At 42.1% G+C, this 26,761-nt stretch overlaps 1 protein-coding gene and 1 pseudogene across 1 annotated transcript; both read left to right on the forward strand.

Moving 5' to 3' along the window:
* Positions 1-2,213: 2,213 nt before the first annotated feature.
* LOC111961564 (ectonucleoside triphosphate diphosphohydrolase 2-like) lies at positions 2,214-20,460 on the forward strand (annotated as a pseudogene).
* A 14-nt stretch (positions 20,461-20,474) lies between these two features.
* On the forward strand, positions 20,475-22,177 carry LOC111961565 (14 kDa phosphohistidine phosphatase). Its single transcript, XM_023983940.2, has 3 exons — positions 20,475-20,790; positions 21,137-21,264; positions 21,481-22,177. The coding sequence occupies exons 1-3, from the start codon at positions 20,625-20,627 to the stop codon at positions 21,571-21,573; spliced, it is 387 nt and encodes a 128-aa protein (XP_023839708.1). The 5' UTR covers positions 20,475-20,624; the 3' UTR covers positions 21,574-22,177.
* Positions 22,178-26,761: the final 4,584 nt, after the last annotated feature.

Below are 26,761 nucleotides of genomic sequence, written 5' to 3' on the forward strand. Positions count from 1 at the left end.
TGTTTTTGGGCACAGGGAGATCTGCTTGAAACATGTAGGTATTACAGACACGGCCAGGGAGAGGTTGAAAATGTCAGTGAAGAAGCTTGCCAGTTGGTCAGCGCATGCTCGGAGTACACGTCCTGGTAATCTGTCTGGCCCTGCGGCCTTGTGAATGTTGACCTGTTTAAAGGTCTTACTCTCATCGGCTATGGCGAGCGTGATCACACAGTCTTCTGGAACAGCTGGTGCTCTCATGCATGTTTCAATGTTGCTTGCCTCGAAGCGCGCATAGAAGTCATTTAGCTCATCTAGTGGGCTTGTGTCACCTTTGTAGTCCGTAATAGTTTGCAAGCCCTGACACATCTGATGAGCGTCGGAGCCGGTGTAGTAGGAAAACATTGTCATTATTGCACTTGTTGTGGAATAAAGTTGCCATGTAGGCTTAGTTTATAATGACAACCATAATATACAATAACTCAATCCACCATGGGGACCTTACCCAAATAGATGGTTTAGTTTCATGTTTGCGTTGTTGCTCTGTACAGGCTAGTATAGTCAAATAAGGGCACAATCTGCAAGTCATGTTTTTACAGCATTGAAATGCAAATATAAAATGGAAACCTTGCTCACAGGCAGCTGACAATAACAGATGTCACCATTTAGACTGGTTAGTAGGGCTGTGCACGGACCTTTCAGGGGGCAGGTGAAATGAAAAAAGGGTGAAACAACTTAAAAAATGTATATCTCAAAAGTCATAAAATACTTTGTATGTAGCGGGGAAAAAATACATTCTTGAGCATAGGCCTATTCATTTCTGCAACAACACACTCATCACATATTGTAAGCAAGCTAGCTACAATGCTTCCTAAAGACATGATTGACATCAGGAAAAGAGGGTGGGATATCAGCTGATCATTGATGTTCATGATTGATGTAAATCTGATAGTTACTTAAAAAGACGTCACAATGACTTGCGGGCAGAGGGTTCAGAACAACAACGACAAAAACTGTACACCAAAAAAAGATATAATATACAGTACCATTCAAAGGTTTGTACACCTACTCATTCCAGGGTTTTTCTTAATTTTTACTATTATCTACATTGTAGAATAATAGTGAAGACATCAAACTATGAAATAACACATATGGAATCATGTAGTAATCAAAAAAAAGTGTTAAACAAATCAAAATATATTTTATATTTGAGATTCTTCAATATAGCCACCCTTCAACTTGAGTGCTTTGCACACTCTTGGCATTCTCTCAACCAGCTTCATGAGGTAGTCACCTGGAATGCATTTCAATTAACAAGTGTGCCTTGTTAATTCCACAAAGTTAATTTGTGGAATTTCTTTCCTTAATGCGTTTGAGACAATCAGTTGTGTTGTGACAAGGTAGGGGTGGTATACAGAAGATAGCCCTATTTGGTAAAAGACCAAGTCCATATTATGGCAAGAACAGGCTAGTATTACAGAAAAACAACAAAACATGTCAGTTTTATTTATTCATCACATAGATTGATCAAATTCATTTATAAACATTCCTACTGCCCATCACCGGCAGCTAAAATCCAATCAAACGCTGTGTTTGTCACTCTACACTCGCTCTCCTCCTCCACTGACGATAATGCACACACTAGAGTGTCTAGCCTTGGGCTCCCGAGTGGCACAGCGCTCTAAGGCACTGCATCTCAGTTCGGTTCCAGGCTTTATTACAACCGGCCGTGATTGGGAGTCCCATAGGGCAGCGCACAATTGGCCCAGCACTGTCCAGGTTAGGGTTTAGCCCGGGGTAGGCCATCATTGTAAATAAGAATTTGTTCTTAACTAACTTGCCTAGTTAAATAAAATAAATACATTCTGGCTAGTCATCTCTTTGCTCCATGCACCTTGGAAAGAACCGTTGCCTGATCCAGTCAGGCATTCAGTAGATAGGCTACGCTTTACCTGGTCCAGTCAGTGTGCCCCCTCAGCAAAATATTTCTGACAGATCTTTTTTTAATAATTATGAAAAAATGTGGGTTTAAAAATGTTGTTCAGTAATTTACTTTGTTAACAAACATTGGAGTAAAACAAGATTATATTTTGGGTTCTGATGGGGTACGACAGAACTAAGCTCATGAGGCATTTATAAATGATATGGCTACATATAATTAATTTATTGATGTAGCAATGATGTGAGTTGTATGAAGCCAAACCCATTGTGAAGTTACCTCACTCAAGCTGTTATCTCTTCTCCTTTGCCTTCACTGCCAAGCCAGGCATCGCACTGGAGATTTCATCTGCAAGAAGAATAACTACAGTTTCAACACATGGCCAAGCAACGCCGTTATGTTTTCGCCCCAGTTGCGCTTGTACTGTTTGGAATAGTAGCCATTTTCCTTCTAACTATTCCCACCAAGGACTTGACCGAACCTCCGGAATGTATGGTAAGATTCGTTGGGTTATTTCTGTGTTCACAGCTTTTATGCGGTGTCGTGAAATGTAAGATGAACCCATTTCCAACGGTGCAATGGAGAGTGCAGTGCGGTGTCCGGTCCTCTTGCGACACTGCTACGCATTCATAATATAAATTGCATAGTTTAAGTCCACTATAACACTGTTGATAAGAAAATTATGTTGACAAGCAGTCAACAATTGAGTAAGTCTATACACCTGATACGTAAAATAATACAAGAAACGTGTAGCAATTCAGTTAGCCTACAGTACCATCTTAGGTTTATAGGCTTAAAATGCTCTTTCCATACACTTGAATAAGGTTGATGGCCAACCTTTCTTAGCTTCTATCAAACAATACACCAGTTATGAGAGGACAGTCACTGAAAGGTAATAAAACCTGTTTAGCCATTAATGTGCCTGTCCCATTGTCATTATAGCCTTATTTTCTGCCGCATTCAAAACAACTGGGAACTCAGAAATCTCCGACTTTTGTTTTCAGTGCATTCAGGACAACTGTGAACTCGGAACCACAAAACGAGCTCCGACTGGGAAAAATACATTTGAACGGTCATCCAACTCGGAATTCCAAATTGGAAACTCCGGTATCTTTCTAGAGCTCCAACTTTCTGACCTGAAGACCACTGACGTCGTGATTTGACCTCGTTTTCTTTTAGTTCCCAGTTGTCTTGAAAGCACCATTCACCCGGAGAACTGTTCCAACATGGGTGTGAGCTGCTGACAACCTAGTGACACTACCAAAGATTTGTATAACTAATGCAAGATAGACCAGAGCCTGTCGTTTCCAATGGGAGCAAATTAATCATAGTGGGCAGAACAGGCGAGGATTTGGGCAGAGCCAAGCACTAGCTAATGAGATCCTATTGGCGCGTTCTAGCATTTATTTGCAGATTTACGTTAGGGAATGCCTACTCTGTGAAGTGCGCTTGTGCTATAACTCACTTTTCCCTTGCACTCTTTCTAAACCACGCAATATTTTTTAAACTTTGGCAACGGCTAAAGTCTAGTTTTGAAAACAGAAAACTGTATGGAGATCAAATGTTTCATCATGACAAAATTAGCAGGATGTCGGCCAAAATCCACCTTCTCCCACTGCGGGCCACTGGGCATCCTCTCATCACCATATTTGGTAGTGAGTGGATATGCCAACTGAAGGCTTTACATTTGTACATCCTGTGAAATGTCTGGCTCATTGTTCTATCTGTGACACTACATTGTGGTGTCCAAAGCAACCTGCTGACAATGACCGTGTTCGAGAGCATCAAGTCCATGAGGCATTGTTGGCGAGGGGCTTCTCCTGACACCTGCATTACATTGCAGACAGGGTCCTTGGAACTCCCCCCTTCCCCCACACCTCTTTCTGTCTTTCACTCTGTGTGTGTGTCTCTCTCACTGTGTCTCTGTGTCTCTCTCTGTGTGTGTGTGTGTGTGTGTGTGCGCGTGCGTGCGTGCGCTCTCTTCACTGCTCATGGAGCAGCCCCCTGGACTTCTTCAGAATGCTTTTTACATGGATGGCATGTAAACTAACAACACAATTGTGGGCAACTTGGTGTGTATGTGTGTTGGTTCTGGTGTAGTCTGGTGTGGTCTGGTGTGATGTCACATACCCTCATGCATGCCTGGGTCTTTGTGCTATGTAGAAAGAAGCCTCCACTCGCTTGAATAGACATTGCCAATGGCTCAACCCCCTGTATGTTTGGGTGAATTCAAAAATCTCAAAGAAAAGAGTAGTTTAATGCAGCTTGAACCATAAAAGATGATAACTAGTACTTCTTACATGTGTTACTGACAGTCTGTTTATGTAAAGCATATGAATCAAACCTCTACTGGTTTTCATATAAATCTTATGAATACCCTTCAAGTTGTATGAATACCATACATTGTGTTTAAAAAAACAAAAACGGAAAGCAGCTCTTTGTGGAGGACTGGCCTGCAGATGTTCTGTCCGTTAACAACCTAGAACCGTGGGAATGACTACTAGTGCATATTTTGTCAGTGGTGTATATCCATTATGTTTCTTTTTGGTGCATATCCATGTTGTTCTGTTTTTGGAAGACTCTCCCTCTAACCTCCCATTAGCTAGGTTTCCATCCAATTGGTGAAAGATTTTCATGCAAATGTTCTAAAATCTGCATAAAGAAAATGTGCAAATTTTCCCACCATTGGTGTGTTTCCACCATACGGTCTTGTTGCAGATAAAAATCAGTGCGTGATGTCATAGTGCACACAAAATGTACTTTTTCACTCAAGTTTTCATGTACCGAATAAAAAAAAGTGAAGTCCCCTATATCATCACAGCTGGGGATTACTACAGGTCGTCTTTGTGCCTCTCTCTTATTATTTTCCCATACCAAAGCCGTCAACCACACCTCCCTGTTAGCTGGTGAAATTGTTAACAAGTCAGTCTGTTTAGAAAAAGTTTGAAGGTCTCATCCTGTTTCCACCCCTCTGCCCCATCAATCATGTCAGTGGATGAGCTCGTTTTCAGCAGAAGAGTTTTTGGGGGGGTTATTGGGAGGTCGAAACAGGAAGATGTATTCCTTGGGTGAAACATACAGGCCATGCCAATCAGCTGTTTCGCCATTTAGTAGATACAGATAGTTATACTTAATGCCAGATAAATTGTCACCGCACTTGAGTTATTAATGTCAGCTGTGTAGACAAACTCAGTGGCCTTGTGGTTAGAGTGTCCACCCTGATATTGGGAAGTTGGGAATTCAATCCCCAGCAGAGTTATACCCGATGATCGGGTATGCTTGGAATTCCGTATTAAATTCAGCGTTCAAAACATCTGGGAGCTCGGAAATCTCAGACTTCTGTGCGTTTGAAACAACTGGGAACTCAGAAAAAAAACTGGCCTCTTTCTAGAGCTCTGACCTGAAGATCACTCCGTCATAATTTTTCAGAGTTCCCAGTTGTTTTGAACACAGCAAAAGGCCCAGTGCAGTCAAAACTGGGATTTCCTGTGTTTTATATATATGTCGACACTATGAGGTTGGAATAATATTGTGAAATTGTGAATATTATGATAATGCACTTTTAGTGTAAGAGCTGTTTGAAAACACCACCTGAAATTTCAGCCTGTTTTGGTGGGAGGGAGTTTTGGCCTTTCCATGGTGACTTCTGTAAATTAGTTAATAGACCAATAAAAAAGACTTCCAAACTTCTCTGACAATAACAGCAAATTTTCTATTTTCCTCTTCCCACTCATACCACTCCAAGAAAGTCCTAGCTAAATTCTTGCTTGAGAAATTTCTCTTTGCTATTAAGCTATTTTTATTTTATTTTATTACCATTTTAAAGGTCCAATGCAGTCGTTTTTAACTCGATATCAAATAATTTCTTGATAACAGTTAAATACCTTACTATGATTGTTTTCAATTAAAATGGTCCAAAAAATTAATAAATAAAGCTTCTTGGTCTAATAAATAATTTAGAGCATGGTGTCACCATGGAAGGCCAAAACTCCATCCCACAAAACAGGCTTAAATTTCAGGCTGTCTTTTCAAACAGCTTTTACAATAACAGGGGATTTTCACAATTTCACAATATTATTCCAATCTCATACTGTGGAAATATATATAAAACATAGGAAAAGCATGTGTTTCACTGCACTGATAACAATCACAGTAAGGTACTTAATTGTTGCCTAGAAATGATTTGATATTGAGATAAAAAATTACTGCATTGGACCTTTTTAGATAGATAGGGGTTAAAGGCCATGCAATAGACTCGTCTCCTGTACTTGTAAGCTTACATCAAGCTGCCTCAATCTACAGAAACAGGAGATACTGCTCCTATGAGCTGTTCCAGCTTCCACAAAGCTCGTTCCAGGATACTTACTTACTGTACACCGTATGCTACTCATTTCTGTAGTATTATCCTATTTCCTGTTTGCAGTTTCACACATGCATGCTGTGAGAGACATATACAGTTAGGTCCAAAATGATTGGCACCCTTGATAAAAATTTGCAAAAAAGACTATAAAATAAATAATACAAATACTGAGCTATATTGTATGACCAAAACAATGGGGAAATTATATTATTTTATACTAATACAATTTCTCAGAGAAAGAGATTTAGAGTAACAAGTAATACTTTTTTCTCAAAAAGATAGGGTTTAAAATTATTGGTACCCCTGTTTTCACTACCTTTCAATACCTCACCTTGCGAGGATAACGGCACTGAGCCTTTAAAAAAAAAAATATATATATATATATGTGATTGGAGAACACATTGGGAGTAATCTTAGACCATTCTTCTAGACCAATCCTCCATGTAGAGTCTTTCCAGATCCTTGACATCCTTCGTCTGTGCTTATGGACCCCCCTCTTTAATTAAAACACAGCCTGGAGACTGAGATGGCCATTGCAAAATGTTGATTTTGTGGTCAATTAACAATTTCTTTGTGGATGCTGATGTCTGCTTGAGGTTATTGTCTTGGGGATCCATTTGCAGCCAAGTTTCAACCGCATGGCAGAAACAACCAGGTTTTTGACTAAAATGTCCTGGTACTGGGTAAAGTTCATGATACTTAACAGAACCAAATAGCCACATAGCAACAAAACCGACACGTGCACAACTATGGAGCAAAACAGACAGGGTTGGCTTAGATTGTTGACAACATGTAAACTATATTTAGTCTCCAATGTTTATTAAAGTAGGTATGGGGTTCTTTTCTGCAAATGCATCTTTCTTTTGATGCAAAACCTACGACTGGTGTGTGTGGCCAAAGAGCTCTATTTTCATGTAATCTGACCATAGCAACAGTTCCAATCCAAGTGTCAATGACGTTTAGCAAACTCCAGGCGTTTACATTTGTTGGATGACGAAAAAATTGTGTTTAGAAATATTATATTCTTATTTTCAATAAAAGTGACCCTAAAATGACGCACTACATTATTTATCATTCATTTCTATTTGGTACAAAATAATCTGAAACGCAACCAAAATAAACTGCAAATGCATTCAAGAAGTTTGTGGAGTCACAAGCTTGATGTAATCATTGGGTGCTAGGAATATGGGACCAAATACTAAAGTTTTGACTACTTTAATACACATATAAGTGAATATGTTCAAATACTTTTGGTTCCCTAAAATGGGGGGACTATGTACAACAAGTGCTGTGATTTCTAAACCGTTCACCCGATATGGATGAAAATACCCTCACATTAAAGTGCCGGAGTACAGAGCCAAAACAACACAAATCTGTCACTACTTTTGGACCTCACTGTAGCTCAGTATTGTATGTTTTATTTCATACAGTCTTTTTTATTCGGCTTTATCAAGGGTGCCAATAATTATGGTAATGACTGTATATTACCATGTAAACACACATGCACATTTAGCATGAGGCAAAACATACAGAGACGGGAAAGGTCGATTGAAGGGGGGATTGAAGTGGAAAGAATGTAGATTAAGTTAAATTATTCTAGTCATATGGGTAGTGTGTGTGTGTGTGCACGCTGTCACAAAAACAGGAGGCTTCTGGTCTGAAAGCAACCAATGTTTGTCTGGTCTGAGAACAACCCATGTTTGCAGATCATGAAGGAGCTGTTTGGAGTGTGTAAACTCCAATCCTGATTGTGCTATGAATCGTCAACTCTAAACATGGTGAATTGTGTGTAAATGTTCAAATGAGAAAGGCAACAATAACTTGCCAAACACAGTCAGCGAATTAAACAAGTTTCAACAGCCTTGTCAGAAAAAGAGAGCAATTCAAATGTAATTATGTTGTCCAAAAGTGGATGTTTAGAGTTGATGATTCATAGCACAATCAGGATTGGAGTTTACACACTACAAACAGTTCATGATCTGCAAACATGGGTTGTTCTCATCCTCTCTCACTTGCTCCACAACTTTCCATCTATCTTATCTTGAAGTAAACATGCAACCAACATTCTTGCTGCCAAAATATATACACAGGTCATGAAAGCCAGAGGCCACCATTTGAAAGAAGAGGTTTATAGTCAATCAAGTTAAATGTCTTCCAGATGCCTCTATCCCTATTAAATGTCTTTGCGTAGATTGATTTCAAACACCTGAACATTTGTAGCCTTTTATTGTTTGGAGTAGAGTAGACCCAATTAGGTTGGTTTTCCTTTGACATTATTCTGTATCAGCAATTTTTGTCAATATTTTTCCCTCTGTCTTTAACCTCCCTCTCCTCTGTTCTCTCCAACCCTCTCCCCAGTATGGGATAGTCTTGGACGCAGGCTCCTCCCACACAGCTATGTACATCTACAAGTGGCCAGCAAACAAGCAGAACGGCACGGGTGTGGTCACTCAGCACAGTGAATGCCATCCAAAGGGTAAGAGTGTCCCAATAGAAGGATTCTTCCAGGTGTTTGTCTGCTATTTACCTAGTGTTTACATATAAATTACTTTAAACTTATTAAAACAAGCAATATTACCATTTGTTAGTAACCAATTATTTAAAGTAATCACCAGAAAGTACAGATTTACATTTTTAAATATTGTAAATTGCAGGCAGATACAAAATTATAGTAAAATTGTGTGTTACCCAAAGCCTTAAACCCTAAAATCTCAATTCTACTTTTGTTGGGTACTCTGAGTAGGAAAGAAACATTGTTTTAGTTAAATGGTGTGGAAGTTTTTTGGCACTCCAGTTGGCAAAGAACAGTTCCCATTGTGTGCTGTGTGCGGGCCTTTCGGCTAACTCATCACACAAGGCTAGACATAAAGAAGCAGAAAAACATGGATGCCTAGCAATGGTGGATTTGTCAGTAGTTCTGCAGTGACTCAGTGTGCTGTGTGCTTTTCCAGTCCTGTCCTGCATACATGAATTGCGTGTTCATATAGATCACAGTTGTTGGCTGCTTTCATTAATGTGAAGTATTTGCAAATACACCAGCTTTCCTGAAGTTCATCTAAACAACACTTTCCAGGTAGTAAGACTCAAAAATCTCCAAGTGCTCTCTTTTTATGTACAGTAGCTACTGCATGTGTGCATGTCTCCCCACCATCGTTTTCTATTACTAGTCGATTTGATCAATGTTAATGTTAAATGAAATATAGTTACAAATATACTTCTACAGGTTTGTCTAGGGAGAGGAGTTATTTCCATAAACTCAGATGACTAGACCACCAAATAAGTGGATGGAATTAGTGAAATTGTGATAATGTGTGGTCTGACTATATTACATATTACATACAGTAATGTATCATGTTCCCGCCATGCAGGTGGAGGAATCTCTAGCTACGTGGGACAGCAGGGAGCAGCAGGGAGAAGCCTCCAAGTTTGTCTGGACCAGGCCATGCAAGATATCCCCAGAGCCAGGCACCACCTCACACCTGTCTACCTCGGAGCCACCGCTGGCATGAGGCTCCTCAAGTGAGTTATAGTGTGTTAATGAGTGTGAGTGCACAAGCATGTGGCTGTATCAAGGCACAAGGTGAGACCCAGATGCAGACACAGGAGGCAGAGTCTTACAATGTTTATTATTCCAAAGTGGTAGACAAGAGAATGGTCGTGGACAGGCTAAAAGGTCAGAACCAGATCAGAGTCCAGGAGGTACAAAGTGGCAGAAAGGCTCGTGGTCAAGGCAGGCAGAATGGTCAGGCAGGCGGGTCCAGAAACAGGCAAGTCCAGAAACAGGCAAGGGTCAAAACCAGGAGGACTAGAAAAAGGAGAATGCAAAAAGCAGGAGAACGGGAAAACCGCTGGTTGACTTGGAAACATACAAGACGAACTGGCACAGAGAGACAGGAAACACAGGGATAAATACACTGGGGAAAATAAGCGACACCTGGAGGGGGTGGAGACAATATGAGTATCGAGCCGGAGGCTCCTGGAGAACCAGTTGTTTGTGAAAGCCAAGAAGTGTGAGTTCCACCGCTCTACATTCTCCTTTCTGGGATATGTCATCGCTGATAGAAATGTCCAAATAGATCCTGAAAAGGTGAAAGCAGTGGTAGATTGACCTCAACCTACGTCCAGGGTGCAGTTACAACGTTTCCTAGGGTTCGCTAACTTCTACCGCCGTTTCATTCGGGGCTACAGCACCCTGGCGGCCTCCCTCTCTGCACTCACCTCTCCCAAAGTACCGTTCACATGGTCTCCAGCTCTTGACAGAGCCATTGTGCACCTGAAGCATCAGTTCACCACAGCACCCATCCTCATCCATCCGGATCCGTCTCGTAAATTTGTGGTAGGTTGATGCTTCTGATGTTGGAGTGGGGGCCATCCTGTCTCAGCGATCTGCCCAGGACCATCCCTGTGCCTTCCTGTCCAATCGTTACAATCCAGCAGAAAGGAACTATGACGTAGGCAACCGAGAACTTCTGGCGGTCAAGATGGCGCTGGAAGAGTGGAGGCACAGGCTGGAAGGAGCAGAACAGCCATTTTTGGTTTTGACCGACCATAAAAATTTGGAATATCTCCATACAGCCAAGCGCCTTAACTCCAGGCAGGTGGTGGGCTTTGTTATTCACAAGATTCAACTTCACCATTTCCTACCGCCCAGGGTCCAAAACAATGTGAATCCTGATGCCCTCTCCCGCCTATACAGTTCCTCTGCCAGACCCTTGGTCTCCAAAACCATGCCTTGCGGCTTTAGTGGGTTGGGGTATTGAAACCCTGGTTCGCAAGGCATAACGTTCCCAGCCTGACCTGAAGGGGACCTTGCTGACCGGTTGTTTGTCCCAAACTCAGTCCAATCCTGGAATGGGCTCATTCCTCCAGGCTGACCTGTCATCCAGGTTCCCGTCGAACCCTAGCCTTCCTCCGACTACGTTTCTGGTGGCCCACAATGGTTCCTGACGTTTCTGCCTTCGTCACCGCTCAGAACAAGACCCCACGGCTGGCCTCCTGCAGCCACTACCGGTTCCTCATCGTCCATCGTCTCATATATCCCTGGACTTTGTCACCACCCCTCCTCCCCGTGTCATTGATGGCCATCCGGCATACACGGTAAAACGCCTCCTGGGTGTTCGACCACGGGGCAGGGGTTTCCAGTACCTGGTTGACTGGGAAGGTTGCGGCCCGGAGGAGAGGTGCTGGGTTCCCGCTAGAGACATCCTGGATCAACCAGGTATGCGCCCAGGTAGGACGCCAGGTGGCGCCCCTAGAGGGTGGGGGTACTGTCAGACCTTGATCTGTTTCGCTTGTCTCCACCCCCTCCAGGTGTCGCTTATTTTCCCCGGTTTATTTATCCCTGTGTTTCCTGTCTCTCTGTGCCAGTTCATCTTGTTTGTCAAGTCAACCAGCGTTTTTGTTTCTCAGCTCCTCCTGGTTTTGACCCTTGCCTGTCCTGACTCTGAGCCTGCCTGCCTGACCTCGAGCCTGCCTGACCTCGAGCCTGCCTATCGTCTTGTACCATTAGGACTCTGACCTGGTTTATGAACTCTCGCCTGTACCCGACCTGCTTTTTGCCTACCCCTTTTGGCATAATAAATATCGGAGCTGTCACGACTTCTGCCGAAGTCGGTCCCTCTCCTTGTTCGGGCGGCGTTCGGCGATCGACGTCACCGGCTTTCTAGCCATCGCCGCTCCATTTTTCGTATATCCATTTGTCTTGTCTTGTTTCCATACACACCTGGTTTTCATTTCCCCAATTAAGCTACTTGTATTTAACCCTCTATTTCCCATCATGTTTTGTGTGTAATTGTTTTCATGTTAGGTGGTGTTAGTTTACGCGCTCTACTTTTATGTTCCGGTTTTTGAGCGCGTTTGATTCATGTAGTGCTCTCGTTTTTTGGAACTATAATAAAAGTGCGCCTGTTCATTATAATCTGCTCTCCTGCACTTGACTTTGCCTCCAATACACCATCCTGACAGGAGCTCAACCATCTGCCTCCTGTGTCTGCATTTGGTTCTTGCCTTGTGCCCTTATACCGTCTGATTTGCTTAATATAAGGAATTTGAAATTATTCATACTTTGATACTAATGTATATTTTAGAAATTACATTTACTTTTGATACTTAAGTATATTTAGAACCAAATAATTTTACTCAAGTAGTATTTCACTGGGTGACTAACTTTTACTTGAATAACTTTCTATTAAGGTATCTATACTTTTACTTGTGTATCACAATTGGGTATTTTTTCCACCACTGGTAAGGATTTCCCGCTCCAGGGCAGACAGGCAAGAACAGGCCCCCAGGAGCTGCCAAGCTCCTAGAAACATGATCACACCTGTTTCAGACACACGGTCATATTCCTACAGTCTGTTTTAAAGACACATGTTCACACTAAGTTATACTAAGACCCCCATACCCATGCAGACGTACACATAGACATGTTTCATGCTCTTGTTCACACCTGTTTCAGACACATGCAATGTTAACAGAATTTAGGTCAAAGAAAAACATACACACAAATGGCACAATAAGAGTTTCTAACCCATGCAAATATGGACATTTCTGCATCTTTGTGTTATCAGGGTAAAATGTGAGTCGTTGTGGTTCTGAGATATCTAATAGGAAATGAGTCCACAACAAGCTTGAGAAATGTTGCATTTGTCTGGTAGATAGGGTATTGTTGTCATGCTGAGTAATGTTTTTCATTCCATTCCCCATGTTGATCCTGAATCTACTATATCTGAAGTAGTACATTTCACTTTGTCAACAGTATCTCCAGCCCTATCCAGTCAGCCCAGGTTTTACAGGAAGTGGGTCATAAAATCCAGTCCTATCCATTTAACTACCAGGGGGCAGCCATCTTAAGTGGCCAGGAGGAGGGAGCATACGGCTGGGTCACTGTCAACTATCTCTTGGAGAACTTCATCAAGGTACCATGGTCCAGCTTTCACCTTTCACCTGATTAGAAAATGGGGTAACGAGAAACACTCAAATAAAAATTTAAAAACATTGCTCTCTGTTAATATAACCGGGGTTACATCAGTAACCTCTGGTAGCCGCTAGATGCGGTTGTAATAAACTGAGCGGTTTCTGTTTTCTTCCTACAAATGTTTATCTTTTGAATGGTTTAAGCAACAACAACAATTGCACCCCTTCACTAAAAGATAAATCTCAGGAATACCCACAAGCCACGCAGGACTCATTAGAACTGAGTGGACAAGACCAGGCACTAAATCAGACTGGGGGAAAAATAACAATCATTAGCTGGGTTTCCATCCAATTGGCGACAGATTTTCATGTGAATATTCAAAGATCTGCATGAAAACAATATGTGCATTTTCTCACCAGACATGTTTTTCCATCAAATTGACTTGTTGGTTATAAAAGGTTGTGGGTGATGACGTAGTGATAACGGCAGCCTAGCATTGATGAGCATGTCACCAGAATAAGACCCTCAATATTTTTTGGAAAGGAGCATCCTCATCACCTTGCACTTTCACCACCCTGTGAAGTTCATGATAATTTATTTAATCTGTAGGCTAGTAAACTGCATGCTTTCCTGACGAGTTGTTGTCGGAGGACCACACAACATGTCATCGCCTGACTCCAAATTTACTTCGATATGATGGTTATTAAATCAATATTTGCCCATAAAAGAGTTGCCACCGACATTTCTTGCACAATACATTTTACCGACAAAAAGATCCCACCTTGTCTAGCGTATTTTGTTTTGTCCACATATAGAAAGTTTACCAACAAATAGTTTTTTCTCCATCAAGCCTGTCATTACATTTTTTATCCAACATGTACTTTACTGGCTTAAAAAGGTTGGATGGAAACCTGATTAGTGACTATGTTCTTTTCTACACAGAAGACATTGACTAATGTCTTCTGAATTTCCAAATACATTTCTGATGCATTTCAGTCACTTCTAACAATACTTCCTTTATACTGAAGTACTGTCAGACTGATTTGTAACAGATTGTCATAGCCCCAATTTAAAAAAAAAACATTGGCCGTTGATTACATCACCCTTTTTTTTTTACATGGAGGGGTCAAAACAGTTTGGGAACCCCTAGAGTATATGGTTGTTTGAATATAAAGATTCTGCATTAGCATTGCTATCTATGGTGGTTGTAATCGATCCCTGTCTTATTAATTTCTTTGCACGCAACCATAAGCACTTAAAAACGTAAGTATCCTGTGTTAGTTTCATTCTAAGCTTTTGTAGGCATCCTTTGAAAATGTACAGTACCAGTCAAAAGTTTGGACGCACATTCAAGTTTTTTTTTTTTTAAGTTTATTTTGTACATTGTAGAATAATAGTGAAGATATCAAAACTATGAAATAACATATATGGAATCATGTAGTAACCAAAAAGGTGTTAAAGAAATGTTAATATATTTTGTTTAAGATAAGATAAAGATAAGATTTGTTGAAGAAATCGTAATAGAGCACTCCACTAATCAGGCGTTTATGGTCAGACAGAAGCTACTCCTCAGTAAGAGGCACATGACAGCCAACTTGGAGTTTGCCAAAAGGCACCAAAAAGACTCTCAGACCATGAGAAACAAGATTCTCTGATCTGATGAAACCAAGATTGAACTCTTTGGCCTGAATGCCAAGCGTCACGTCTGGAGAAAAACTGGTACCATCCCTACGGTGAAGCATGGTGGTGGCAGCATCATGCTGTGGGGATGTTTTTCAGCAGCAGGGACTGGGAGACTAGTCAGGATCGAGGCAAAGATGAACAAAGCAAAGTACAGAGAGACCCTTGATGAAAACCTGCTCCAGAGTGCTCAGGATCTCAGACTGGGGTGAAGGTTCATCTTCCAACAGGACAACGACCCTAAGCACACAGCCAAGACAACACAGGAGTGGCTTCGGGACAGGTCTCTGAATGTCCTTGAGTGGCCCAGCCAGAGCCCGGACTTGAACCCGATCTAACATCTCTGGAGAGATCTGAAAATAGCTGTGCAGCCAACCTGACAGAGCTTGAGATGATCTACAGAGAACAATGGGAGAAACTCCCCAAATACAGGCGTGCCAAGCTTGTAGCGTCATACCCAAGAAGTCTCGAGGCTGTAATCGGTGCCAAAGGTGCTTCAACAAAGTACTGAGTAAAGGGTCTGAATACTTATGTAAATGTGATATTTCATTTTTTTAAATTTTATAAATGACCAAATATTCTAAAAAACTGTTTTTGCTTTTTCATTATGGGGTAGTGTGTGTATATTGGTGAGGTGGAAAAAACGATTTAATACATTTTATAATAAGGCTGTAACGTAACAAAATGTGGAAAAAATCAAGGGGTCTGAATACTTTCCGAAGGCACTGTACATAGATTACTGCATCTGCCTGTGGAGACAAACTACCCACACACCTCTCCTGTTACTTTGTTTGTCCCTGTGTGCCCACTGTAGTATGGCTTTGTGGGCCGTTGGCTGAGCCCGGGCAGACAGACGGTGGGGGCGCTGGACTTTGGTGGGGCGTCGACCCAGATCACCTTTGTGACCAAGGATGAGGTGGAAGACGAGAGGGACAGGATGAAACTACGTCTGTATGGCCATGACTACTCCCTGTACACACACAGCTTCCTGTGCTACGGACGAGACCAGGTCCTCAAACGCCTACTGGCTCACCTGGTGACGGTAGGAAACATTCTGTTTGGCCACAACAACAAAACAACAACCTTATACAGTACAGGAAGGGCCCAAAGTCTTTCCCAGTCATGTCACATTTTCAGGAAAATCTCTTGGTTTCTGTTACAAGATACTATCATAGTGTAAATCAGGACCATTGAAATAAAGAAACGTTGTTATTAATTATTGGAAACCCACCCACTAACATATCACTGTTTTATATAATTGTTTTCTACCACAGATTTAATTCACTGTGTGTATTTGAAAGTCATCCCAGTACAATTTCAACAATAGATATTGGCACTCAGTACCATAGTACTCCATGCCTGTAGCTTGCTCTCTACTTGATGTGTCAAGTTACTGTAATAATTTCTCACACTCACTCACTCAATCCCTCTCCCTCACCCTCTCTCTCTCAGGCTCAGGATCACACAGGGACAGTGGCCCATCCGTGCTTCCCTGCAGGCTACAGCGTCACCATGAAGCTGGGGACATTGTTTGACTCTCCCTGCACGGTGGCCCAGACACCCAGCTACAGTTACAATCCCCAGGCAGCCCTGTCTGTGAAGGGCACTGGCAATTATGATCACTGCCTGGGCAACATTACTGAGATCTTCTCCTTCCACAGCTGCCCCTTCTCCCAGTGCTCATTTGACAAGGTGTTCCAGCCCAATGTCAGTGGCAGCTTCATGGTGAGAGACAGTTTACAGTGGTTAAATCAACCCTAACCTTAGCTTCATGTCCACATCTGGGTTCAACCTTAATCCTAGCTTCAACCACAACCACAAACCTAACCTTTACCCCAACCATAGCTTCATGCACACATCCCGGTTTAACCCTAATCCTAGCCTCTACCACAAACCTAACCCTAGCTCTAATCCTAGCTCCGGCCCAACCTTAACGCCAACCCTAGCTCCAGCTCCAACCTTAACCCAAACCCTAGCTCCAGCACTAACCTTGACCCCAACCCAATCTCCAGCTCTAACCTTAACCCCAACCCTAGCTCCAGCACCAACTTTAACCCTAACCCTAGCTCCAACCTTGACCCCAACCCAATCTCCAGCACCAACTTTAACCCCAGCCCTATCTCCAGCACCAACTTTAACCCCAACCCAATCTCCAGCACCAACTTTAACCCCAACCCAATCTCCAGCACCAACTTTAACCCCAACCCAATCTCCAGCACCAACTTTAACCCCAACCCTATCTCCCGCACCAACTTAACCCCAACCCTAGCTTCCAGCACCAACCTTAACCCTAACCCTAGCTCAGCACACCTTAACCTAACCCTAGCTCCACGCACTTACTCACCCGCTTCACCACCTTAACCCCCCTAACCCCACATTAGCCCTCCAGCACCAACCTTAACCCCAACCACTAGCTTCCAGCACCAACTCTCTACACGCACTTAAACCCTAGCTCCAGCACCAACTTAACCCCAACCCTACTCCAGCACCAACTTTAACCCAACGCCCTATCTCAGCAACCAACTTTACCTAACTCCTATCTCCAGCACCACTTAACCCAACCCTAGTCCAGCACGCAAACCTTAACCCAACCCTAGCTCCAGCCAACACCCTGCTACCCGTACCTACTCCAGCTCCGACCCTAATCACTAACTCATCCTTTTTTCTCTCTCTCTTGTCCATTTTGTCCATCAGGCGTTCTCTGCCCTTCTTTCTACATTCACCGTTCCTACAGACTACTACAGGAATTCCTGTCACACCCTGCCCAACTGGAAGAGGCAGCCCATTCTATCTGTAACATGAGCAATCAATGAGGTTAGGCAGCCTTGTTTTGTGTTTTCTGTGTCTGTTCTGTCTGTCTGTCTGTCTGTCTGTCTGTCTGTCCTGTCTGTCTGTCCTGTCTGTTCTGTCTGTCTGTCTGTCTGTCTGTCTGTTGGTCTGTCTGTCTGTCTGTCTGTCCATCTGTCTGTCTGTCTGTTCTGTCTGTCTGTCCCTGTCTGTGTCTGTCTGTTGGTCTGGTCTGTCTTGTCTGTCTGGCTGTCTGTCTGTCTGTCTGTCTGTCTGTCTGTCTGTCTGTCTGTCTGTCTGTCTGTCTGTCTGTCCTGTCTCTGTCTTCTGTTGTCTGTCTGGTCTGTCTGTCTGTCTGTCTGTCTGTCTGTCTGTCTGTCTGTCTGTCTGTCTGTCTGTCTGTCTGTCTGTCCTGTCTGTCTGTCTTGTCTGTCTGTCTGTCTGCTCTGTCTGTCCTGTCTGTCTGTCTGTCTGTCCTGTCTGTCTTGTCTGTCTGTCTGTCTGTCTGCCTGTCTGTTGTCTGTCCTGTCTGTCCTGTCTGTCTGTCTGTCTGTCTGTCTGTCTGTCTGTCTGTCTGTCTGTCTGTCTGTCTGTCTGTCTGTCTGTCTGTCTGTCCTGTCTGTCTCTGTCTGTCTGTCTGTCTGTCTGTCTGTCTGTCTGTCTGTCCTGTCTGTCTGTCTGTCTGTCTGTCTGTCTGTCTGTCTGTCTGTCTGTCTGTCTGTCTGTCTGTCTGTCTGTCTGTCTGTCCTGTCTGTCTGTCCTGTCTGTCTGTCTGTCTGGTTCTGTCTGTCTCGTCTGTCTGTCTGTCTGTCTGTCGTCTGTCTGTCTGTCTGTCTGTCTGTGTGTGTGTGTGTGTGTGTGTGGTGTGTGTGTGTGTGTGTGTGTGTGTGTGTGTGTGTGTGGTGTGTGTGTGAGTGAGTGAGAACATTTGTGGTGGTGAAGGGAAGAGAGCATCCATGCATGTGAGGGAAAGTGTCACTGTTTGCATGTGTCTCAATGGATGATGGTTTTGTATGTGTTTCATGTATTTCATGGCTATGTCATCCCCATTTTTATATCCTGTTTCAGATGTTGGTGCTGGCCCCAGATCAGAAGCCTCGTCTGCAGGACTTCTGTGCTGCCTCTGTATTCACCAAGGTGCTCTTCACGAGAGGCTATGGCTTTGATGAGATCTCATTTCCCCACATTTCCTTCCAGAAAAAGGTGAGCTTGCTTGTTGGGAATGTTTTTTTTTTCTCTATCTCCTTCTTTTACTCCAGATATCGGCATAATCCTTGACATTACACAAAGTCATATCAGCAAAGACATTACAGTATGAAGATAGGCAGAAACTGCTTCTCCAATAGAAATGCCCGATCACACTTGTAGGCGATGTTGGCTAGCTAAGCTCATGCATAGGAACAGGTCTAACGGTTGTCTCCCACCAAACTGCGCATGTGCAGGCCATCAAATCAAAGGCACTCCTTCGATATAAAGTTGTTTTTGACGAAAATGAAAACGTGTCAGTTTGTCACTTTCAAAAGGTTGGGGTAATAAAATATTCAACCACTTAAGACGGCGCGGCAGGTAGCCACTTAGGGACAGCAGGTAGCCTTGTGGTTAGAGCGTTGGGACAGTAACCGAAAGGTTGCTAGATCGAATCCCTGAGCTGACAAGGTAAATATCTGTCGTTCTGGCCCTGAACAAGGCAGTTAACCGACTGTTCCTAGGCTGTCATTGTAAATAAGAATTTGTTCTTAACTGACTTGCCTAGTTAAAAAAAAAGGTAAAACATTGGCTTGAATCTAGGTAGTGCCTATAGATTTTGAGAAAATTTTAATTTAAGGAAGACATTTTCACTTCTCTCATTGACTTCTCAAACACCAGACCCCGACCTGGTCTGCTTGGTCTGTTTCGCAAGAGTCCCCAGAAATCTCACAATGTTGCGTCTCTGGGTTTAGAAACTCTATGATATCAGTCTTTGTCATGCATCGTTTTTGAGGCTGCAGCCTCTCCATTGAAGCTTTAACCTCTGAATGTCCTTAATTAGTGCACCAAATGCGTATCAGAATGCTCTGAGTGTACCCAAGCTGACTGAGGTGTGTGTTTGTGGTGTCACCAGGCAGGGGATGCCTCTGTGGGCTGGGCCCTGGGCTACATGCTCAGTCTGAGCAGTCTGCTGCCGGGGGAGAGTGTGGGCCTGAGGAAGGCCCTGAAACCCGGAGCTTGGGCTTCCCTGCTCTTCCTCTTCGTCCTTCTCCCCGCCACCGCCCTGATGTATGTTTCCCTCCAAGCCTGCCGCAGGAAGAAGAAAGGAAGCAGTGACACTGCCAGCTAATCATCATAAGGGACTTCCATTGACACCTGCTTTCACTTTGTTTGGAGGAAAGACGGCAAACTCTTTGTAAGGGTGCTGGTGGTACAATCCTGGACCCAAGAGTGCGTAGATAACTGTATCATGAAGAAGATATAATGTTGTATAAAGTGTTGATCATCTTTACCTTGAGATATAACAAGTGAGTTCTCCCCGGCTGTCAACACATTTTATATATCCTTTTTTTTATGTATACTTTAACAAACAGTTTTTTTTTTTGTACAAGTATGCATTGTAGGCTATAATTAATGTTCAACATCACTCTCACATGTTACCCAACATTTAAGTATAATTTGTTTGTGCTTTATATTAATTCTGTATTTTGTATTGTGATAACAAAAAATCAACTATGTTTTGTACATGGAGTGGCCTTTGCAGAAGATATGTTAGTATTCATGTGTTTCATACGTCATATTGACTACAACTGACTAAAACTACAAGTACCATCATACCATCCCCCCTTTTATTTCCGGAAGTGTGTTACAGATCATTTACCATAACTGTCCACATTGATCATCACAGAAAGAATTATCTACTATTTCAAATTGAAGAATTATCAGCTGTGCGAGATAGAACTCTACGTTCCATTTCGTGAAAGTATTTTCGTGAAAAAATGTGTACTCAAACGAAGGCTGCTGCTCTTATTGCGAACATTCCAGAGGCAGAAATCGACCCGACTGGTGTGTTCAAATACGTTCTCATTCGAGTACACAGTAAAGAAGACGGCGACGACTCGAGCGTAGATATTGTACGTGGATATGCCTGGGCCGAATATCATGGTAAGAGGTCCAATATTGTCATGTTTTTGTCTTTCAGAGTTGGCTAGCTAGCTAACTGCTGTATGATTCATGTCCATGTTACTGTCCAATTCTACATAGCCTAGTAGCTACTCATGCTGTACTGATGCTTACGAGCCAGTAGGTGGGGCCTTTGTCACTGAAAAATGCCAGAGCAGTCGGTCAGTATTGGTTTGCCTCCACTGTACAGCAAAATAATTACACCATTTGACTAGTTTTCTATGCACGTCACAGTGCTTTTGAAATATGTTGTATTTTGAGAGTATTTTCAAGAGCCTTGTTCTTAAACTTTGAGTACAGTACTGATCTTGTGTTTTTGTCACTGCAGCGGATATCTATGACAAGGTAGCAGAGGAGCTTGAGAAAGGAGGGCACCTAGACTGTGAATGTATTGGAGGAGGAAGGATTAAGCACGACTGCCAGTCAAAGAAGATCCACGTCTATGGCTACTCCATGGTAAGAGAATGCAAAATAATGTTATTTCAGTGGAACTCATGTATACCCATTGATTGGGTCTTCTAGTACATTTGTGACCATAACAATTCATCCACATATTATATACCAACATTTTGATACATTTTCTAATATTGTAAGACTGATATTGCATCTCTTAAGTGTTGTTATTTCCTAGCAGCCAAGTTATCATCTCAATTGCCTGCTTGTTCTTTGCAGGGCTTCGGAAAAGCAAATCACGCTGTTTCCACAGAGAAACTGAAGGTGCGCTACCCTAAATACGAGATCACCTGGGCTGATGAGGGATACTGACCTACACTGGACCCAACTTGGTCTTGGTTCAGGCCTAACTCCTTTCTGTGTCAATAAGTGTGGGCCAATAGTACACAGCAGAACCTCAGTGGCATCACATTATGTGAGATCTGAAGACAAACCTGTCAGTACAAAGCTGAAACTGGGACTAAGACCGACACAGTACCTAGTTGCTGACTAATATAGCCAGAACAACAGTGCTTGATTTTCTATTTTGTTTCAGTGAAACAATAGATGGAAAACATATTACTTAACAGAAATCGTTTTATGTTTAAACATAAAATGAATAAATGTTTGCGTTGATTTAATAAATGGTAATGTATGCTTTATTATCATGAAGTCATGTACCTAAGGACATTTACATCATACAATACTGGTACCTGAAAAGGATAAAGTATGAAATTCCATCTCCGGTCATGGAGTCATAAAACTATTATCATGTTGAGCAATGTTGATTTCAAAACACAGTGGAAGTAACACACTTCACACTTTTATTTCAAAATAATTTCCTCTGGTTTCAGAACAGAAAAACTCGTCTGTCATTACTTTTGTCTACTTTATCGCACTGTGCATCTATCTAAATAAAGTTCATGTTGTTTTGTCAGCCAGTTAACTTTAAACTGCATTAACCTCCGATGTTGCCATACAGCTACCATGCAGCTGTGCCAAACAATGTTAGGCATGTAAGAGCTGTCACACTACCACATACAGTAAGTAGTATGTGTTAGAGGTTGACCGATTATGATTTTAACGGCGATACCGATTATTAGAGGACCAAAAAAAGCCGATGCTGATTAATCGGACGATTTGTGTGTGTATATATATATATCATAAATAATAATTACAACAATACTGAATGAACAATGAACACTTATTTTAATTTGAATATAATACATAAAATTCATTTAGTCTCAAATAAATAATGAAACATGTTCAATTTGGTTTAAATAATGCAAAAACAGTGTTGGAGAAGAAAGTAAAAGTGCAATATGTGCCATCTAAAAAAAGCTAACGTTTAAGTTCCTTGCTCAGAACATATGAAAGCTGGTGGTTCCTTTTACATGACTCTTCAATATTCCCAGTTAAGAAGTTTTAGGTTGTAGTTATTATAGGAATTATAGGACTATTTCTCTCTATACCATTTGTATTTCATATACCTTTGACTATTGGATGTTCTTATAGGCACTTTAGTATTGCCAGCCTAATCTCAGGAGTTGATAGGCTTGAAGTCATAAATAGCGCTGTGCATCCCAGCATTGCGAAGAGCTGCTGTTTGAAGGAATGCTTACAAGCCTGCTGCTGCCTACCACCGCTCAGTCAGACTGCTCTATCAAATCATATACTTAATTATAATATAATAAACACACAGAAATACGCGTCTTTGGTCATTATATAACAACATTTTGATACAGTTTACAATTGGCTCATTCATCCCCCTCCTCTCCCCTGTAACTATTCCCCAGGTCGTTGCTGCAAATGAGAACGTGTTCTCAGTCAACTTACCTGGTAAAATAACGGTAAAAAAAATATAAAAAAATTAATATGGTCAAATCCGGAAACTCATTTTGAAAACAAAATGTTTATTCTTTCAGTGAAATGCGGAAACGTTCCGTATTTTATCGAACGGGTGGCAACCTTGTCTAAATATTATGTTTACATTGCACAATCTTCAATGTTATGTCATCATTTTGTAAAATTCTGGCAAGTTAATTACGGTCTTTGTTAGAAATAAATGGCCTTACAACAGTTCGCAACGAGCCAGGCGGCCCAAACTGCATATACTCTGACTCTGCTTGCACTGAACGCAAGAGAAGTGACACAATTTCCCTAGTTAATGTTGCCTGCTAACAGTAATTTATTTTAACTACATATGCTGATTAAAAAATATATACTTGTGTATTGATTTTAAGAAAGGCATTGATGTTTATGGTTAGGTACATTAATGCAACGATTGTGCTTTTTTCACGAATGGCTTTTGTTAAATCATCAAGTTGAAGTAGGCTGTGATTCGGTGATAAATTAAAAGGCACCGCATTGATTAAATACAACGTAAAACAAGCTAGCTAACCTAGTAATATCATCAACCATGTGTAGTTAACTAGTGATTATGTGAAGATTGATTGTTTTTTATAAGATAAGTTTAATGCTAGCTAGCAACTTACCTTGGCTCCTTGCAGCCACAAGATCCTTTTGATGCTGCGCTCACGTAACAGGTGATCAGCCTGCCACGCAGTCTCCTCATGGATTGAAATGTAATCGGTGTCCAAAAAGGCTGATTACCGATTGTTATGAAAACTTGAAATCGGCTCTAATTAATCGTCCATGATTAATCGGTCAACCTCTAGTATGTGTATATAAAAATATACAGAATATGGCAAGTCTACACTCAATCGAGGACCTAAAATATACTCTCTTGATAAAGATGAGCAAAAATGACAGTATATAATAAATAATTAAAATACTGAGGTATATTATATGCTAAAAAAAAGTGGGGAAATTCTTACATTTTATACTAATACAATTGCTCTGAGAAATACATGTTTAACAAATCCTATATATTTTTTCTCAAAAAGGTAGGCATCAAAATTATTGACACTAGAAGTCTTCTCGGATCCACCTGTACCCAAATACCCGAGACCTGATCCGGGACCCAAAATTCTAAGGGCGCTTTCACATATCCCCTTATGATCTGGAGCATCTGGTACCCTGATCCGCACTATAAAGCATGTGAGAAAAGCAAATTGACCCTGGCTGAAACGGATCTTGGACCTGCGTGAGTGGGTAATGGGTCCAAGACCAGAGTACCAGGTATTGTGACGAGGCAGCCCGAGTCACGTAGAACTTTTTTGCCCGTTGTAAACAAGCTAGCTTGCTAACATCATGTAGAATGTGCGTCTTGCTAATCACACCCTGAAAATTTTATTTTCAGATCTTGTGAAAGCAAAATGTGTTCTGTAGAATTCTCACAAACGCTACAGGAAACTTAACCAGGGTACTGAATTTCATATGTGAAAACGCCCTAAATAATGTCATGGGTCGGATCTGATATGATTTGCACGGGTCTCGGGTATGTGTAATTTTAACTGACTTGTCCAGAAGGACCCGTACAGATACAAACACAACTGCTAGAGTGAGAGAGAGGCATTTTTATAATTTATGCTGGTGCTCTTGCTTTTTACGAGAGTGGTGCATTTAGCTTGTTGTTGTTGGCCAATCATAAGTAATCAAAGCGGCAATCAGAACTCCATGTTCATGTCATCTGACCAAAGCACCGGTTCCAATCCAAGTGCCAAAGCCGTTTAGCAAACTCCAGACGTTTACATTTACGATGTTGACTAGCTAAGCTCATGCGTAGGAACACGTCAGGTTGGTTCATGGTAGTGACTAAAGTGAAGGTAGACTCTCCCAGCAATGCTGTAATGGTGTCTCCCATGATGAAACAGTCCTCTCCATCCTGCCAAATGCATCTCAAATACTTCCTCTGGGACCCAGGTATCAAATCATACAGTACATTGAATCAATAAAAAACACTTGGTTCTCTGATCTTACTGCCCTTGTCCGACTACCTTATACAGACAGCAGTTTTATTGTCAAGGGTTAGCAAATGCGCCACACTGCCCCTCCCCCAGTACAATATAACGTTTTAGATAACAACGGTTAGATTTATCATTAGGCTTCACAGGGCTGCAGCCTGCCCCACTGTAGGCCTCTGTGCATAGGGAGGGCACCCATCAGGCGGTGGTGTTGGCATCCTGAGAGCATCAGCGTGCATGGCTGGAGGACACCTCTTCCTAGGCCGCATCCCCACCTCCTTCCAGATCCACCTCCACTCCCAACGCGCTGAGGGTTGCCGTGGAGACGTGGCTATAGACTAGCTGCAGTTCCTGGACTGTGCCCTGCCTTGTGAGTCTCTTTTTCAGTCTTTTGATTCCTCGATTTCTCTTTTATTTTTCTCTTAGATTTGTTAATCTGTGTCAGTTTTAACATCACTTTGAGATTAAAGCGGTGATTCGTTTAACTCTGTTTCTCTCTCAATCTATCTATCTTTAACTCTCTACCTCTGCCTGCCTCTACATCCCTCTGTTTTCAGTGCCAGTGCCAGGGGTTACTGGAGTGTGCTAGGGAAGGCTGTGTGGAGGAGCGTCAGGTCTGTGACGGCACTGATGACTATGGTGATCGAACTGATGAGAAGAATTCTGGTGAGATACACCTTATTCCAACCCTCTTCCACTATTTTCATGAACAATTAAATTATGTATTACAAGTAGAGGCAACTTTTGATTAAGAATGTAGAATGCAACAAATGACCAGCGCGGATGTGCAGGATTGTACTGGATTTGTTACTAAGTGTTGCCCACTTGTATGTGGCTGTGTGTTTAGAAGGCTACTGGGGCTGTGACTTTGAGAACAGAGTGTGTGTGACTGGGACCTGAGGACTATCTCCACTGGTCTGAAGTGGACATGGAGCAGTTAGGCCAACATCTCCATGACACACCCTCTCAAAGGACCCGGGAGAGACCACTCCACCAACACTGCATAACGTACAAGCTCAATGTCACTATAGAACATCATTGTCCTGTGCTGATTTCATTTCTCAATGAGATGTCTTCAACTTGTGTTGTTGCCCTGAATGTCACTTCCTGTATGTCACCGTACCTGAAGGGGGTTGAAATCTGATTGGACATCCTTTCAAAGCCCTCTTCTATAACCCACCAATAGCACACATCCTTGCAAGATATTCACTAAGGCAAAGGTGCCACTTTGGTTTTAAAAGTGGGGGGGACATAACCTGGTGGGGGGTGTGGGGGTCCTCCCCCCAAATTGTTTTGGCCATCTAAAGCTAATTTCCTGCATTTTTACACAATCCAATATGCCTCTAAATATCTCTATTTTCACAACAAAAAGTAAGCAAAAATGCCCACAGTCTTCAAGCTAAGTAAGAGATCATTAAATATGACTGAACTGGATCAAAGGTAATTCAATAACAAATATTGGGTTGCACCTTTAACCAATAGCCTAACAAAATAACAACTCTTGAAAAAATACAAAGACTTTTGATTGTCTTTATTAAGACATCCTCTATATCAAGTTTCAGCCAGACCGACCAGCCAGCTCAAGCCGCCTGCACGCTCCCCCCACCAGTCTAGTCAATAACTCAACTCTCCCAACACAATTTCCTTCCCAGGTC

The sequence above is a fragment of the Salvelinus sp. IW2-2015 genome, linkage group LG4q.1:29, assembly GCF_002910315.2.
Source record: "Salvelinus sp. IW2-2015 linkage group LG4q.1:29, ASM291031v2, whole genome shotgun sequence".
NCBI lineage: Eukaryota > Metazoa > Chordata > Actinopteri > Salmoniformes > Salmonidae > Salvelinus > Salvelinus sp. IW2-2015.